The 17,759-nt window shown below is 36.8% G+C and overlaps 1 protein-coding gene across 1 annotated transcript in view; it reads left to right on the top strand.

Annotated features, from left to right (window-relative positions):
• LAMA2 (laminin subunit alpha 2) overlaps window positions 1-17,759 on the top strand; it is a 607,678-nt gene that overhangs the window by 490,282 nt on the left and 99,637 nt on the right. Inside the window, exons 36-40 of the mRNA XM_049695645.1 lie at window positions 752-914; window positions 2,223-2,433; window positions 9,490-9,606; window positions 10,303-10,466; window positions 11,809-11,947. Of these exons, the coding sequence (XP_049551602.1) occupies window positions 752-914; window positions 2,223-2,433; window positions 9,490-9,606; window positions 10,303-10,466; window positions 11,809-11,947 (794 nt within the window). The remainder of the gene's footprint in view (window positions 1-751; window positions 915-2,222; window positions 2,434-9,489; window positions 9,607-10,302; window positions 10,467-11,808; window positions 11,948-17,759) is intronic.

Below are 17,759 nucleotides of genomic sequence, written 5' to 3'. Positions count from 1 at the left end.
TCACCAATTTTTCAAACTATTATTTGACATAGAATTCTTTTTTCAAATGAAAACTTGCCCAGAGCACCAACCTATAAAACAGATTCTTGGCAGAATAGATATCATTTGTAGAATACCTGAAGCGCCTGGAGAATCCTAAGATTCCAAAGAGCACAGTTTGAAAACCTGTTTAGTGCATAATAAACACAGACTCTTAGGATGGCTGTTACTGCTGGAGGGTATCTGTGAGCCCTAATGCATAATGCCTGTCCGTAGATAGGGGCTCCTTTCCTCATTCCTTTACACAGATCAACACAGAACTGCGTGGAAGTACAAGGGCAGGTTCGTTTTGAGAGATCTCATCACTGATAGTGTTTCTATACTCAGGGTTTTAAAATTGAATATGATTGCGTCTTATCAGCAATGCAGACCTTGCATTTTCAGCTTCCAAGTGTTATGCTACATGTCTCAGTTTTTACCTTTTACCTGAAGAAGGTTTGAGCTATTTGTTTACTTTATTTCTTCCTTTTGGGGTAGAAACACTGCGTTTTAATTACTGTGTCCTCCTAAAAGCAATGTAATATGAAGAAATATGTCACATTTCCTTGTTTGTTATGGATTGTTATAGCAACTGCCTCTCTGTTTCCCAGCAGGAACACCCATGACAAACAACATTTCTCTTAGAGATGGTGGGGAAGAGCAGATGCTGGGTGCCATTTTTGCATGTGGCATTTAGTTTACTAATTTGCAAAATTTGTTTTACCCCCTGCAGCTGTAAATGAAAAAGCTGTAAAACTAAATGAAACTCTAGGAATTCAAGACAAGGCCTTTGAGAGAAATTTGCAAGAGCTTCAGAATGAAGTTGATAAGGTGATGACAGAACTGAGGAGGAAAAATCTAGACACACAAAAGGAAGTTGCTGAAGATGAGTTGGTGTGAGTAGAAGCTCTGTTACTTTTTCATTTGATAAACTGAGCTTTCCAAATTGTTGTTTAGAGATTTCTAAATTTTCCATCACATATCAGTAGGAGATACTTTGTTCTTTATTTATTTTTCATCTACTTAGTTATAATTTGTCTTGCTCTAAAACGGATCAAAGGCATGTTTATACCTATATATAATCAAGTAAATGATCTTTTTTTGGTGCTGTCCCTTCTGCAATTAGGCTAATGGTCTTGCTTTATTAATTTCCATTATTAGGGCCTTTAGAACTATTAATTATTTTTGTTTTAATAAAAATATCTTTGGATAAATAAAGTTATGAATTTAACAGGCCATCCTATACATTTTGTCATCTTAGGAAATACTGACTAGAAGAATTGTCAAATAATACATGCCTAATACTATGAAATAAAGTTTGGGAATTTGAGGTTGTGACTAATGATAGTGATTTTACAATGCCAATGAATTCCTGTGACCGTACACTCAATAAAAAAATACATTTTTACATTCATAGTCAGCTAACTTCAAAGTGATGGTGTTATTAATAATCAAATAGTATATACTAAATCAGCAACATTAGCAACACCTAAGAACTTGTTAGAAATACAAATTATCAAACCCCACCCTAGACCTACTGAATCAGAAACTTTGGGGATGGGGCCCAGCAATCTGTTTTGGCAACTTCTTCAGGGAATTATGATGCCTTTTAGTTTGAGAACTACTGTTCTTCAAATATTTAGCCTTCCTTAAAGGGCTCAGATATTATCACTTTAGGAAAACCATTAAGTTGAATCCAGGAAACTCCCAGAACACTCAGTTCAAAGGAAAAGAAATGTAGGTCAAAATTATATCATACTAGCATGTCAACAGCATGGCGCTATATTCACAGTTTCTAACCAAACATATCAATATTCATATCTTATATTCAAAGTAACAGTGAAAATATCTCATGGTTAATCAGGTAGATTTTATTTTTGGTGTGTGAAGTAATCATAAAACTGATTTCATCAGCCAGACTATGAGAATAACATGAGATCCCTTCCAAGTGAAAATGTTATATTACTAATCAATTTTAAATGTGTGGAGTTTTTTCTTCTTTAGTTTTAATTATAAATGCTCTTGCCACTTTTCAGCTATCAGTTTTCAACTTGGTTTAGCACACAGTCAATCTGCCTTAAATATTGTTTTTAATTTTTCCGTACTTTTAATGTTAGCATTTCTTTGTAACACTGTTTAATACCAATAAACCCTGAGGCAGTGGCAAGGGCTTATTGTCTCTTATTGGGCTGGGGTGTTTGTAGAGCTGCAGAAGCCCTTCTGAAGAAAGTGAAGAAGCTGTTTGGAGAATCCCGAGGGAAAAATGAAGAAATGGAGAAGGATCTCCGGGAGAAACTGGCAGACTACAAAAGCAAGGTTGATGATGCTTGGGACCTGTTGAGAGAAGCCACAGATAAAATCAAAGAAGCTAATCGCTTATCTGCAGAAAACCAGAAAAACATGACTGCTTTGGAGGTGAGTCTTAGAGGCTCTTTCATCTGAATCTGGTAGCACGGGGTGGGAGTTTGACCATGGCGGAGTAAGTCAAGTTGATGCAAGTTGATGCACACGCATGAAATCAAGTGTGACAACTCTGAAAGGAGACTTCTAAGAAGCAGAACGGGGAATGATCCTTCTTTTTGTTTTTTAATGAATGATCATTGCCCATATAATCAAATAAAATTTAGATAACTTAAACTATTTAAGATTTTTAAGGGCAGAATGGTACAGTGGAATGAGATCTTTACTGGGAGTCAGGGGTCCTTGGTCTTAACGACAACTGTGCCACTAACTAGAAGTACTAGTGTAAGTTAAAGTCTCAAAGCATCAGTCTCTCAACTATACAATGAGTGCATTACACTAGGGCATATCTAGAGTTTCTTCAAATACTAATACCATATGATTGTACAGTGCACCCAACCTGATCCACAAACCATGGTTTTAGACATCCGGCTGCCATAAATCACAGAAGTGCCAGGGATTTTCTAATGGAATTGGGGCACAGAGGAAACAGCTCACTGAGAGACCAGAGCCTGGGAAAATTTTGGTTCTCTTCTTCTTTGCAACATGTTCTATGAAAATGATATTTTACAACGGACTAACATGAGCAGATCAAGTCTGAGTTATTTTCGTCTCCTTTTCCTCAGACAAGAGAGAGTTCTCTCCTCAAGAAATGACAGGCAGCTTCTGCCTTTTTTAGAGTGTTAATGAAGCTAGAACTAAAACAGAGCCTTCCATCCATTCCTTCCTTTCTCCCTTCCTTCCTACTTCCCTTCTTTCCTTCTCTCCTTCCTTTCTCTCCCTTTCTCTCTCGTTTCTTTCTTAATATTTAACATGGCAAACTGATCACTTCTCCCTACAGTGAATTCAGCTCATATGATGGCACACACCTGTATTTAGCATTTAAAAAAAACTAAACTTCCTCACCAGAAGCAAACTTACCTTTGTTCTTTTCAAAGTATTTGACCCCAACAGATCTGAAAACAGTGGCAGACCTTTATCTCTTCTAACATAAAATTTTACCTGCAGCTATAACTGAACACTCTCTGGCATATATTATGCTCTCAAAACTGTTCATGGAATGACAGTTGAATAAAAAGAATCTGGATTTTTTTTATCCATTCGTTTCTTTCCATTTTCCTTTGGATTAAGAAGCAAAAGGATGAATTAATTTTTTAAAAGAATTGTTTTCTGGATCCCTCTCCTGGGACTTAGCCTTGTCATTTTGATAGAGGATTGAGGAGACTCACTGATGTGTCTAATCTTAACCAATTTGGAATCTACTGACATGCTGGCAATATTAAAGAAGAAGCACTGTCTTGTTAGGCAGGATGCTAGGCTGCCTTCATATCACAGGCTTCCGCATGATTCATCTTGCTCGGTGATACACCAGTGGTGTAACTTACCCGGAGGTGCACCACTCCATTTTATGGCAACAGTTTAAGAAATTAAAATAACCTGTGTGGAAATTATAATAAGCATCTGGGAAGTATTTCAAGAAGAGTTGTAGTGGCACAGTAAATGGTGCTTTTAGCTATTCCTTCATTTTAGTGATGTTTAAAACCAAGAGCCATCATTCTTGGGTACCCCTAGAGAAGCCTGGAGCTTATGTAGTCAGTATTGAAGTGTAAGTTGTCCTTCTTGTATTTTCATTTTACACGTGATGCTTAACTAAAGGCTTGTTTAAAACTTACTAGAATAAATAGATAAACTGACTAAATTAATATGAATAAGGCAGAGCTTATTTAAGGTTGCTTGCCAAGGCTGATTAAGGTTGATTGCCAAGGTTGATGCTAGACTGGCCAATAAAGCATCGCCTGTTTAGAGTTTGCTAAACAGATGCATCCCCTGGGCTCCCACCCAGAATCTGAGGTAGCTGGTCTGAGGTGTGGTCCAGGGTCCATATTCTAAAACATCCCCTGGGTTAATCTGATGTACATATAGATTTTAAAAGAACTGATATGTTGTATCCATTTGATTGAGTAATTCGTTGTGCTTTCAATAAATGACTTCATTGAGCCTGTGCCCACAAAAAGGTGATATAATTAAGACCCAACTCATTTTTTTTAATTTAAGGAAGTAAGCATGTAATGTTTATTATTAAAAACATTTATCAAGCCCTTCCTAAGTTCAGGAAATGTACTAAACCAAAACTGAGTATATCGAACACTGGTCCCCATGGCGTGGTCCTTGGAACAGCAGCGTTAGCATCACCCAGACACTTGTTAATAATGCAGATTCTCAGGTTCCCCCCAAGCCTATCAACTCAGAAACTGGGAGTGGAGCCCAGCAACCTGTGTTCTTAAAATCCTACCCATGATTCAGATGCAGGCTTAAGCTTTAAAGACACTGATATTGATATAAAAAATAAAACACCACCTCTGATGATATCAGGTGACTTGTATTTAGCGGGAGGCTCACACAAGTAAGCTAGTCTGTACACTCCAGGAGTTATCATGGAGGTATGCAAAGGAAGGGCAGCGAAATCACCCCTGGATTTAGGAAGGCCTTCATAGAGGACTTGACACGTATGCTAAGTCCTGAAGGGTGAGCTCTAGTGAGTCAAAGTAGAAGAGGAAGAACATTCCAGAAATAAGAAAAAAAACCATGCAAACATATAGACATTTTGGAGAAATGTCAGTGATTTGATAGGATTGGAATAAAGACTGCCTGTGAACTAGTGAGGGGATAGAAAGCCAACGAAGACAGAGAGGGTCCAGACCTTGAGTTATAAGAGAACTGCATTCTGAGAATGAAGCTGAGGAATTTGGTTTTATCCAGAAATCTATCAGAAGCAATTGAAATATTGGAGTCATGGATTAAAATTATATTTGGGGGACTTTCTGAGTGGTTCATGTAAACTGGAGGATTGGTTTTGTATTGGAAAATAGTGTGATATAAGGCTAGGAAAGCAGGCAGGAAAAATATGCAGATGTCTCTTAGACACCTACCATTATCAAGATGCTATTGGTAACCAGGGTGTTAGAGGCTGAATAGGAATGATATCTGGCCTCAGAGAACTTACGATTGCCTGAAAATTCAGGGATTTTAACCTTTCATTATACGTAACACTGTGATTAATATGGGCTGGGAGAATCAAACACCAAAATGATGGCATCATAGAAGTTGATAGAAATGATGGAGCAGCATAAGCAGAAACACAGAGCTCTGCAAGTATGATCTTAGGAAATGTCGAATAGAGCAGTGATACTTGTTCATAAGCTACGTAAGTCTGTAGCAGAAGATGGCTCTGAAAATGGGGCTTTGGAGACAGATCACAGAAGGCTTTGAATGCTACTTTCTAGAACGGGACAGGGTTAGAATGCCATTTCCAGCAATGGAGAAAAGGCAGAGGAAACTGTGGGCTGAGGGGCAAAGAGAAGATGAGCAATTCAATCAAGCAAAGTAATGTGTTTTGAGCAGTCTGTCCCCAAGTTTACCATTATGACCTTGAACAGGAAGGAGCTGGAAGAAAGGGAAGAATGAGTTGCTAGATAGAGACAGACAGGAAGATAACTTTTGTAAGTTCTTAATCCACCCCCCAGCAACACCCCTCAGCAAAAAAAAAAAAAAAACAGGTATTAAACTTACAAAGCTCTGGAATGTATTAAGATCTAATTAGAAGTTAAAAGTAGAAATACAACAACTTTGGTGTCTAATCAGAATCACTTAACAATTATGCTTGTGGTATACACTTGGAGAATATTCTCTCTAAACATGAGCCCCCCGTTTGCTCCTCAAAGCTTCCTATCTTTAAGTATTTTATATCCTACATCCTTCTCTATCCATTCCCTGTCTTTATTTTTATAGCACTCATCATTAAAAATATACATTAATATATTCATTCAATTTTTTTCCCTCCAGAAAGCCATGAGAAACATGTCTTCTGGCCCACTGTATCTCCAGGGCAGAGAGTAGTACCTGGCACAAGACAGAACAGAAGTGTTCTTTCTCAATGAAGAAAGTACTATAAAGCAAACACAGATAAATGTTATATCGATGCTTTTATCAATATTTAGGAGCTCCAAATCTTCATCTTTCCTTGGTTCAAACCTAGATTTCATTAGTGTCTAATCTGAAACTAGCCACCACTGAAAATCTCTTTAATCCCTAGATCATTTCTGCTTCAGTGTTATTAAAAAAAAAACAAACACATTTTAATCTTTGCATAACAATGGATTCCTTAAAGTGACTCAAAGAGAGCTTTTATAAAGATTCTAACTCACTGCTTAATTGAAACCAAAATGAATGTAGCTCTTCACCTCACATATAGGTGGAAATATTCTCCCTCCTATTGATACAGCATTTTGTTAGCTTGATTCATAAATGCAAACAAGCCATGCTAAAGAAAGTTTCTTGAATGTCTGTCCAGGGTCAATTTTAAATCAGTTCATACAAAAGCTAAGGGCTAGGGCTTCTCTGGTGGCGCAGTGGTTGAGAGTCCGCCTGCCGATGCAGGGGACACGGGTTCATGTCCTGGTGCGGGAAGCTCCCACATTGCCGCGGAGCGGCTGGGCCCGTGAGCCATGGCCACTGAGCCTGCGCGTCCGGAGCCTGTGCTCCGCAACGGGAGAGGCCACAACAGTGAGAGGCCCGCGTACCACACACACACAAAAAAGCTAAGGGCTAAAATTGATAGTTATATAAGAGTGTCAGACCTTTGGAAAATAAGATATGCCTTATAACCAGGAACATCAGGACTACCTCTACATTTGCTGTTCGTGAAGGGAGAATGAAATTTCTCTTATTTAGCCAGGTCTGGGAGTAGTTGAATGAACCAAGAGTCACCAGTGCAAACAGAACTATTTATTGAGGGAACTCTTCTAGGTACTGAAGATAAAGTGATACAAAGACTGTTTTATGGAATTTATATTATAGTGAGAAAGATAGTCACTAAACCAATAAATAAGAATATAATATGGCCATAAAGTCTGGAGCATGGGCTAATATGCATAATAAGTGACTTGTTCTCAGTGTATTGCCTGATGAATTAAATGTTATCCTTCGTCCACTAGGTCCAGCTCAGTGGGCTGTACATTTCCTCTCCTCCCTATGCATGCATCTTGTGATGAACTGGTGTCTGATTATCATTAAATAGCCTGTGCTTTTAGCAACTCTTAGAAGAAGCAATCAAGATGGTTCAATCTATACAAAAAATAAAATCGTATTATCTATGTTTCTATAATCGATGGCCACCCTATAAAATATAATTCAGATAAATGAGTTCTAGGGAAAAGAAAATAAGGTAATTATAATAGTTAACAATTCTGTAGTGTTCACTGTGTGCCAGGCTGTGTTCTAAACCAATTTCTCTCAAATTTTATTGTGTATATCAATCACTTAGGCTTCTTGTTAAATGCAGATTCTAAGTTGGTAATTCCCAAAAAGGCATTGAGATTGTGCATTTCTAAGAAGCTTCCCGGTGATGCCAATGCTGCTGGTCAATAGGCCATATTTTGAGTATTGAGAGAATAAGCATTTTACATGAAGCTAAATGGAGGAGGAAACAAGGCAAGGAACTGGGGAAGGGCACATGGTGAAGGCAACTGCAACTGTAAAGGCTCAGAGGCAGGAATAAGATGTGTGTACCGGCAGCAGATTGAAGTGGTTGGTGAAGAGGTAGGGAAAGTAGGGTGTGAAATTAGCACTATCCAGTGCAAATAAGAAGTGTGATTTCCACAATTGGAAAGTCAGTGCTTTCACACCTCAAGACCGAAGCTCTATCATTAGGTAGACTGGGATTCAAATCTTAACTACACTGTACTAACTGTGTGACCTTGGGTAAATCACTTAACTTGTTCAATTTTCTATTCATTTAAAAGGTGATAAACACAAGACATGTGTTAGTTTAGAATTAAATGAGAAAAGCTTATAAACTACCTGGCACATACTGAAATCTAAATGAATATATAAACTAGCATTATTATTTATATAAAAAGCGTAAGTGGCAAAGGCTTAAAATTATAATTGATGCAGTTAAATCCACAGGTAAAAAGGTAATTGAAAGAATGAGTCAGAAATAGAAAGAAAAAAAAGGCAAAATTATGTTCCAAACGGAGAAATAACACTATATCTTTCTCATTGATTTTACTCTTCCAGACTAGGAATGAGTTTCCTGTGGTTTGAGACAAGCTATCAGTTTCAAAGAAAAATTAGAGTCTGCTCTCTTTTTTATGGAACAGTCCATTAAGTTTATTCTTCCATGTGAGAGTTTCTCTTTTTTTTTGGAAAGTACTTTCCCTAAGTTTCCTTTGAAATCCCACTTCTGGGCTTCCCTGGTGGCACAGTGGTTAAGAATCCGCCTGCCAAGTCAGGGGACACGGGTTCAAGCTCTGGTCCGGGAAGCTCCCACATGCGGCAGAGCAACTAAGCTCATGCACCACAACTACTGAAGCCTGCCCGCCCAGAGCCCATGCTCTGCAACAAGAGAAGCCCGTGCACCACAACGAAGAGTAGATCCCGCTCGCCACAACTAAAGAAAGCCCGTGCACAACAACGAAAACCCAACGTAGCCAAAAATAAAATTAATTAATTATTTTAAAAATAAAAAGAAATAAAATCCCACTTCTTCCAATTTTTACAGAACTCCCATAGAATAAAGCTGCTTACACTTATGCTCACAAAACATTCATTTGGACATAGATTCTGGAATTTAATGTCTCATTCCAATGTAATTCAGTGTACTACCACATGCTCAGCAATGCATATTCAGTACTTACATTTCAGTTAAAATGGATGTGCATCTCACTTTAAAAATATTTTTTAATTCCTCAGCTACCATCACATAACTTTTCTTCTCTTGCATGACTTTCTCACAATAGGAGGAAGAAAGTACCTGTACAGGTATTTAAATAAAGTAACTCTTGGAGGGCTGGCTGGGTAGTCTATAGCACTCTCATGTAGTCTGACAGTCAACATGACATATCTTGTTTGCAAAGCCTTGTTTAGACAGCTTAGGAAAGCCAGGAATACAGGGCTGGATAGGGTTTTCCCCAAAGGGCATTTTGATGTTTTGTTTATACTGTCCTACAGAAAAAGAAGGAGGCTATTGAAAGTGGCAAACAACAAACTGAGGACACTTTAAAAGAAGGCACTGACATACTTGATGAAGCCAACCGTCTTGCAGATGAAATCAACTCAGTCATAGACGTGAGTATTTGATGAAACCCAAAGTTAAAAGAAAGATGATAATGATACAAGCTCTCCTAAATGGGAATCAATGAGAAATCTCAGTAGTATAAGCAAATACTGTTAGTTTCTTGTGGGTATAAAGTTGTTTTTGCCTTATTCTATTGTGACCGTGCTCACCCATTGGTAACAATTAGGACTTCACAGTATTCGCTCAGTAGACATGAATGTCTGGTGAGGGTACTCACACACTCACACCAACCTGTATTTTTTTCACAGTGATGAAGGGCATTTCTTGTTCCTAGGATAGCACTTACAATCTGCTTCAATATTCACAGAATATTAGTTAAAAGAGAAATGTAAAGCTACAAACAGACTTTTAACATGGTGTCTAATGCAGTAGATACTGATATGTGGTGATGAATGGTAATAGAAATGCAAATAGTGTAAAAGATCCCAATGACTATTATTTATGCTACAAAGTAGCATTTTTTAAAAAAGACTGTCAGGTTCTTCTTGGTATAAATTGCCTTCATATATTTCCTAATCTCTATCATTAAATAATAGCTTTTATTTTCTATTCTTTTTTGCTAGGTTAGTAAATTTGAAGTTTCATAAAAACCTAAGTGTGTATAATTAGATCTCCAAGAGAAATTAATAAGTGAGAGGAGGCTTGGATTCACTTACTTAAAATACCTTCTTTTCTCTACATATCAGTATGTTGAAGACATTCAAACTAAATTGCCACCCCTGTCTGAGGATCTGAAAGATAAAATAGATGACCTCTCCCAAGAAATAAAGGACAGGAAGCTTGCTGAGAAGGTGTCCCAGGCTGAGAGCCATGCGGCTCAGTTAAATGATTCATCTGCTGTCCTTGATAGGTATGTCATTTGTTGTTGGAAATATCTATGTATCTTGACACTTGTCCAAAAGTTTTGACTAGCAGAAATGGTAGAGAGTTGCTTTCAAATCTTGATTTCTGTAATTATGCACATACGAGCTACATGGCCTTTCTGTGGAAAAGCCTAATTAGAAGGGTCTGGGCAAAGCTCTACTGGAGCAGCATCAAAAGTCTGAGTTAAAAGTAGATTCAAATATGGCATGGTGGGGAGTGAACATTGCCTTAGGCTACACTTAGAAAAAATATTTTCTGTTCTTTATTGGAGAGCACAGCAGTTTCCTTATTAGCATTTTAAATAATAATGTATAAACACACATTCTGCTTCAAATTTCAGTTTTATATTTTTAATGAAATCAAACTATTTATTGTTAAAAGGGTGGCTTTTGAAAATGTGGCTCCATACATAGCCTTTAAGTCCTGTTTTTTCTTTCAAATTCCATGGAGGCACTACATACTGCCCTGTGAAATAACAGCTCATTATAACTGGGATTCTTTTACGGGTCAGTGAGGGAGGGGCAACTGGTGAGGTGTGTTTGACTCGTAAACAGCCTTCTAGGTATAACTGGTGTGCTTCCCCTACAATTTCAGGGTTGTCATAACAAAATAGGTGTATTAGCCCCAAGAATAATTTTCCTAAATGAATCTGTATTTAATATACTCCATGTGTAAGGTTCTGTTTCAATACTTAATACCCTTGATACAAAGGAAAATATTAATGTTTGAAGACCCTGGGAAAAAATTTACATACAATTCATTTTATAACAATTTTACAACATTTTTTAACATTTTGCTAATTTATCATGAAGGGTGGTAAATGGAGCAGTAAGCTAGAAGTCAACAGAGGCAGGCTTCAAGTCCTTAATTAGCTAATTAGTGACATGTTGGTCATGTGACCTGAGACAAGCAATTTAACCGAGACTCATTTGGCCTCATCTGAGAAGTGGACCTACTCTAAAGAGATTTTGTGAACTTCATTCCAATAATATAGAACAAGTGCTCTGAAACCTGTGCGTGCTTCACAAATAACATAAAGAATCATCTCACTGCTCATACTTGCGTGGTGCTCATGGTTGCAGAAACTTCTGGAGGATGCTATGGGTACTTAAAAATACGTTGGCAGCATTTCACTGCTTAATTATTTAGGAATATGAGTTTAAACTGAAAACTACAATATAATACAATTAGTAGATACCTCACTATGGTTTGGAATTAACATAATTATACTGACCATGATCATTTGGAAGCCATATTTGTTATAAGTAAGATGTTCTTCATTTGAGTACCAACTGCTCTGATGTTCTTTTGGGGGGCAATCCCAACAGAATCCTTGATGAGGCCAAAAACATCTCCTTCAATGCCACTGCAGCCTTCAAAGCTTACAGCAATATTAAGGACTATATTGATAAAGCTGAGAAAATTGCCAAAGAAGCCAAAGATCTTGCACATGAAGCCACAGAACTGGTAAGAAACAAATAGCGTTATGTACTGAGAATGGAGGTCAATCTGTTTGAATAAGTACCTGAACTAAATTTCTCAAAGCTCTGGAAAATGCTAGTAAATTAGAATATTTGTTTTGTATTATTTTCAAAGGCTCCTTTTAAATTTTATCCTAAATAAATTCTCAGTCATAGCAAAACTCTTTTCTCAGTCACCTACTAATTTCCACTATTAATAAGGGTCTTGAAATTATCGCAGATGCCAAATAGTTTGTGCCACCAACTCGCAAAGGAAAAACAGTCAAACATAAGACTCTGAACAGGGAAATTTATCACTATTATTCCATATGCCTTCAGTAAGAAAGTGCCTTGGAAATTAACACCAGTGCTTATAGTCACATACAGATTGATTCTATGTAAAGTTTGATTATAAGGTGCACATTTTACAAACACGCCAGATCATATATTTCTAAACTATTATACTGTTTTTATCAGTTGAAATGTTTACCTTCAAAGCTACTTTTGGCTGCTGTCATTGTTCAAAATAAATTTGCAATTAATATTTTAGAGTTTTCGGGTTCTAAGTATAGCACATTATCTGAGTATCTTCAATAGTAACAAATCTTTTTCCTTTACATGTAGAGCAACATTTTGTAACCAAGTTATGTGATAAACCTTGGTAATACTATTTCAGGTCACATTTCATTTCATAGGAAGCACGTGGTGAGTTAAAATGTTCAGAACCATCACTTACTCCTTTGGCTTCACACAGAATCCCCCAAATACATCAGAATTTCAGGAGAAAAAGAATTTGATTGGACACTTGACTGTGAATGAAATATGCATAAATAGTGGGTGTTGAAGAAACAGATCCCTATTTTCTTTGCTTTGGTATTGAGCACCATGCTTTCATGGATTTCAGGGGTATTGGAGGTATTTGCCACACTCTTAGCAGGTTTATTTTATGGTCATGGTGAATGATGCATCATATTCCATCAGCAGTTAGTACTGTTTTGGTTTCTCTGGAATGAGCTCTACCAATACCATATGTTCTGTTTACTTCTTGTTCAAAATCATGGCACAGTTATTACAGAAACTTCCCTATGTTCAATTATCCTTTCAAAAGGAACCATTTTTCAAATCTATTTAAAGATCCTAGTCTTCAAGTTCACCATTTTCATCTGACCCATGTTTTATTGGATCACCATTTTCAGCATTTAGCACAGTACCTGACAGAGAGTAGACACTCGTGAGTAAATGAATGAATGTCATTCTAATTGACATTTTTCATACCTATTTACAACATTTTGTACCAATAAAATCCTCACTATTGTCATTGCTTCATTTTCATGAACTTCTAACATTTTATGTTAAAGACCTGTTTATTTTCACCCAAATTTAATACTATCACTTTATCCTCAGGAGACTCTCATATTCAGGCCAACATGAAATATTCACTTTTCCTCAACACTGATGCTTATACATGATAGGCTAGCCAAACTCAAACATAGAGCTAGGACAAGTTTTTTGTTGTTGTTTTTTGTTTTAATTAGGACAAGTTTTACTGCATTACAGCATGTCCCCTTGTTATTGTTATTCCTTCTCTATAAGCCATGTAAAAATAATTAAGTGTCTGAAAAATTACAAAGTAAAAGCTAAAGAGAATCACTGATTTATTAAGTGGCTAACAACAAACACACAGAAGACTGATTTGGCCAGAAAGTTTGTTGGACCGTGTTTCAAGAGCAGAACAAATAAAGTTTTAATTTTAATAATTCATTATAATATAGTTCTATTATACTGGAAAAGAAATATATTTGCCATTAAATTGAACAATTACCTAGATAGTACTAGCATTCCATAAATATTAGAGCTGGTATTATTGCTAGAGCTATAGATAAACACAGAAGAGTAAGATTAAGTTTATTATTTGTGTATGAAAGAGTCATTTGAGTCTAGTCCTGCAAAGCAGGAAGAATGTTTTCAATGAATTAGAAACAAAGGACAAAGAAACAAAGCAGGAATCTATACAAGGAGAAAAAAGACATATTAGACAAGCAATAAAGCAATCAATTACTACTGTGAAGAATATGGGCGTAAGATAATATGAGAAGAAAAAAAGCATTGAAAATACCATAGGAAAAGAAACAAATGAATATGGAATAGTCTCAAAGCATAATTGACAGCATTTGTAAAGCCACTTCACTTTTAAAAATCTGCTTAAGTCTACCTATTTATAGTGCACACATAATCAACAATGGAATTGAAAGGAAAATATGAATGAGAAAAAAGTTGATCCCTTATTTTAATTAAATAATAAGCAGGTGGAGGTTATAAACAATTCAAGGTTGTAGTATAGTTCCTATGTGAAGAGTAACAGCCCCTTGTATATATAATTTATTTAAATATCAAAATGAAATATTATTTTAGGAACAGACATTATGAAAAAAACACTATATTTCTATTAGTGCTAGGCAGATAAATACTATTATTATATTATTGGTACAAAAGATTGTTTTCCCTACACATGATCTCCAAGATAACATCTCATTTTGTGCCTCTCATTGGTGGGCACAAGGAGAAAGAGAAAGGAAATATGTCACCGTTTAGAAAATAGAATATGAAGATCCAGTAATTTTTTTCTAATCTTCATTGCTTTGATGCTGTAAAAAGTCCTCAGACTCTAAAATAACAGAGAATTAAACCTTTAAAAAATGTTTCCAGATCATAGGTGAACTTAAAACCTATGTTATCAAGCAGATCAGATTTTAGAAGTAGATGAAAAGTAGATTTCATGTGCTGCTGGGTCCTTGGGATGACCACGAGAGGCAATAGGCACGGTGTCAGTAGCACTGGGAGATGAGACCCTCTGCCCTTTTCACTGGGAAGTTCTTAGATGCTCTGCACTTGAATCTGGTATATCCAAACGGCAAACAAAAGGAAGGAACAAAAAGGAAGTCTAATGTAGAATGGATTCCTTAGATCTGGTTCTTTAAGATCCTGAAGAATCGTCACACAACAATAATCACACAATCTCCATCTATTCTGAAATGTTCTCCTCCTTCCTTCATTTCTTTCTTTTCTCCCTCTCTCCCTTTGTCAAGGTGAATAGAATGTGCTCTGTGATATATACTTCAGTGTAGAAAATGTAGGCAGTCCTCACCTTCCCTAGGTATCTTCCATTAACAAAAAAAAGAATCACTTTTTCACTTCCCACAGCACCTGAAGATTTCTTTTTTCTTCTATACCCTCTTCTTTACACTGCAATCATTGTTATTGTCTGAAACTCTCCCTCTCTCTCTCTCTCCCCATCCCAACACACACCAACAAAATTCCTTAATACCCTCTAATCCAGAATCCTCTTTCTCAATTAGTCTCAGTCTCAGTGTTTAGTCTGATCTTCACTAAGAATCAGCACTAGAAATTGAGAAGAATTTATACTTGCTCTCAACACCAGTACACAATGTGGTCTTCCTCTTTATTCTCCAAATTCAAGTTCTGTCACTTGCTACAGTTACCCATCACTCCTGGGAGCCATAAGTCTAAATATCTTCGGCATGATCTTTCTCAGGCACATCTAGGAAAAAATAATATAAAATACAGAAGAAAGTGAGCGCAATTTGTAAGTAATGCATTTTCTCATAGAAACAATAATAGTGAGAGATAGTAAAGAACAGTGCTGTGTAAGTGATATGTAGGCTTTAGATGAACTAAAGAGAGGGGGGAAATTCTGAAAAAAATATTAGACAGGAGGAAAATATACCTAAAATTAAGTAAGTTTAAAGCCTTAGACACCTGATCCTAAAAATACGTGAACTGTGTAAGTGACTTCCCACTGTTGATTCCTTAGTATGAGGGGAGTAAAAATCCATAGAAACTCGAAGTTTTTTCTTCAGAAAACTTGAAACTTGAAGGAGTTTTTTCTTGCTTTAGGGTCGAGTCTACAGAATAAATTGGATTTTTGTAAATTCACTCTTATGTGACAGATCAGTGGGGAGAAAAACCCTGATAGAAAATAAGGGTACTAGAAAGAAAAGTCAGGGAGCTCTGATAACATGGCAGTCTGAGTTAATTCAGATCCATCCTAATGTGAGAAATTCACAGAAATGCTAGGTAAATTCTAACTCCCCAAAATTTAACTCATACTTTATTTTATAAAGAGGAAACAAGGGGCTTCCCTGGTGGCGCAGTGGCTGAGAGTCCGCCTGCCAATGCAGGGGACACGGGTTCGTGCCCCGGTCCGGGAAGATCCCACATGCCGCAGAGCGGCTGGACCCGTGAACCATGGCCTCTGAGCCTGCGCGTTCGGAGCCTCTGCTCCGCAACGGGAGAGGCCACAACAGTGAGAGGCCCGCGTACCGCAAAAAAAAAAAAAAAAAAAGAGGAAACAGAAGAAAATCTAAAAATAAAAACGAGAGTAAAACAGAATAGCACATTCTAGAGCTGGCAGCTTGGTGACTCAATGAATTTGGAACATAAATATAGATCATATGTCTAGGGACTGGGATTTTAAAGCCCAGGCAGGGAGAGAAGACATCACAGATATCATCCTAAACCTACAAAAGAAGGAGCCTTTTTTGACTAATCGAAAGTATGCAAAACTATGAGACTTGGAAACAATTGTTCTCATCAACAAACACTCCTTCTAGCCCAGAACATGCCAAGGAGCCTTGTTACTTTTCATGCCTCCAGTTGTGAAAAATGTCTCTCATAAGTTGCTAAAACCATAAGCCTGTGGATTGAAGTCCAAATTTATACTGTATATATTTATATATGGGTTGAAGTCCATATGGTACAAGACTTTCCAAGCTAAAAATTTAATGGGGAGAGGAGGGAACTGATCCTGGTTCTTGCAACCTCTAGAGCATCTAGAAGGACACAGGAAAGTGGTCTGTTTAGATACACTATAAATAATCAAGTAGGAAAGAGGGTAGGCAGGCAAAGTATGTAACATGGTCCTGAAGTTATTCAAAAATCTGAAAGAGAATATACAATAAACGTGTTTAAAAGTATTGAAATGTTAAAAAAGAATAGAAAAGAGTGATAAAAAGAAAAAATACAGAAGATTACGGAAATTTGTAACAGAAGCAAATAAAATTTCTACAAATAAAATATATAGGAAAAGAGAATGAGTTAATAGGAAGAGTTGAATACGTTGCCTAGAATGCAACAAGTATGGTAAAACATAAAAGGAGTGTAAGAAACAAGGAATATAGATTGTAAAAATGAAATGCAAATCTATTAGGAGTTCCAGAAGTTGAAAAGGGTGAGAACGGGGAATAGTAATAGTAAAAGAGATACTGAAAATTTTCAAGTGCTGGTGAAGGATATGATATGATTTCTCAAGTTAAGGAAGCCTATCACAATAAATAAAATAAGTCCACACCTGGAAAGATCATTGTTAAACTACAGAAACTAAAGAGAAAAAGAAAACAAAATCTTAAAATAATTAGGGAGAAAAGTCTTTGAGTCAGATGCCAACTGCACAGCCACAGCTTTGAAAGATGTTGCATCTCTGCCTGCTTTCTACTCTGGGCATTCTGCTCCCATGGCCTGCTGCCACCATTTCACAGCTTAGTGACTGTGGTGTTTTCCTCTTCCTACTTCCTTTTACCAGAAAATAATGTCTCCAGTATTAAATTTTAAGCTGAAAATAGACCTCGAGGGGACAGAAGCATGAATAACTCCGTGAGAATTTCATTTGCACTATTTCACAAGTAATATTCCATGATTTTCATATAGGTAATACTTGGTATATAGTAGCTGATCACTAAATGTAAATTGCCCCCTGCCATCTCCAAACATTGATACTAGGAATCTAGAAAGGCTAGGATGCT

The sequence above is a fragment of the Orcinus orca genome, chromosome 12, assembly GCF_937001465.1.
Source record: "Orcinus orca chromosome 12, mOrcOrc1.1, whole genome shotgun sequence".
Taxonomy (NCBI): Eukaryota; Metazoa; Chordata; class Mammalia; order Artiodactyla; family Delphinidae; genus Orcinus; species Orcinus orca.
This window is presented reverse-complemented; position numbering and strand designations above follow the sequence as displayed.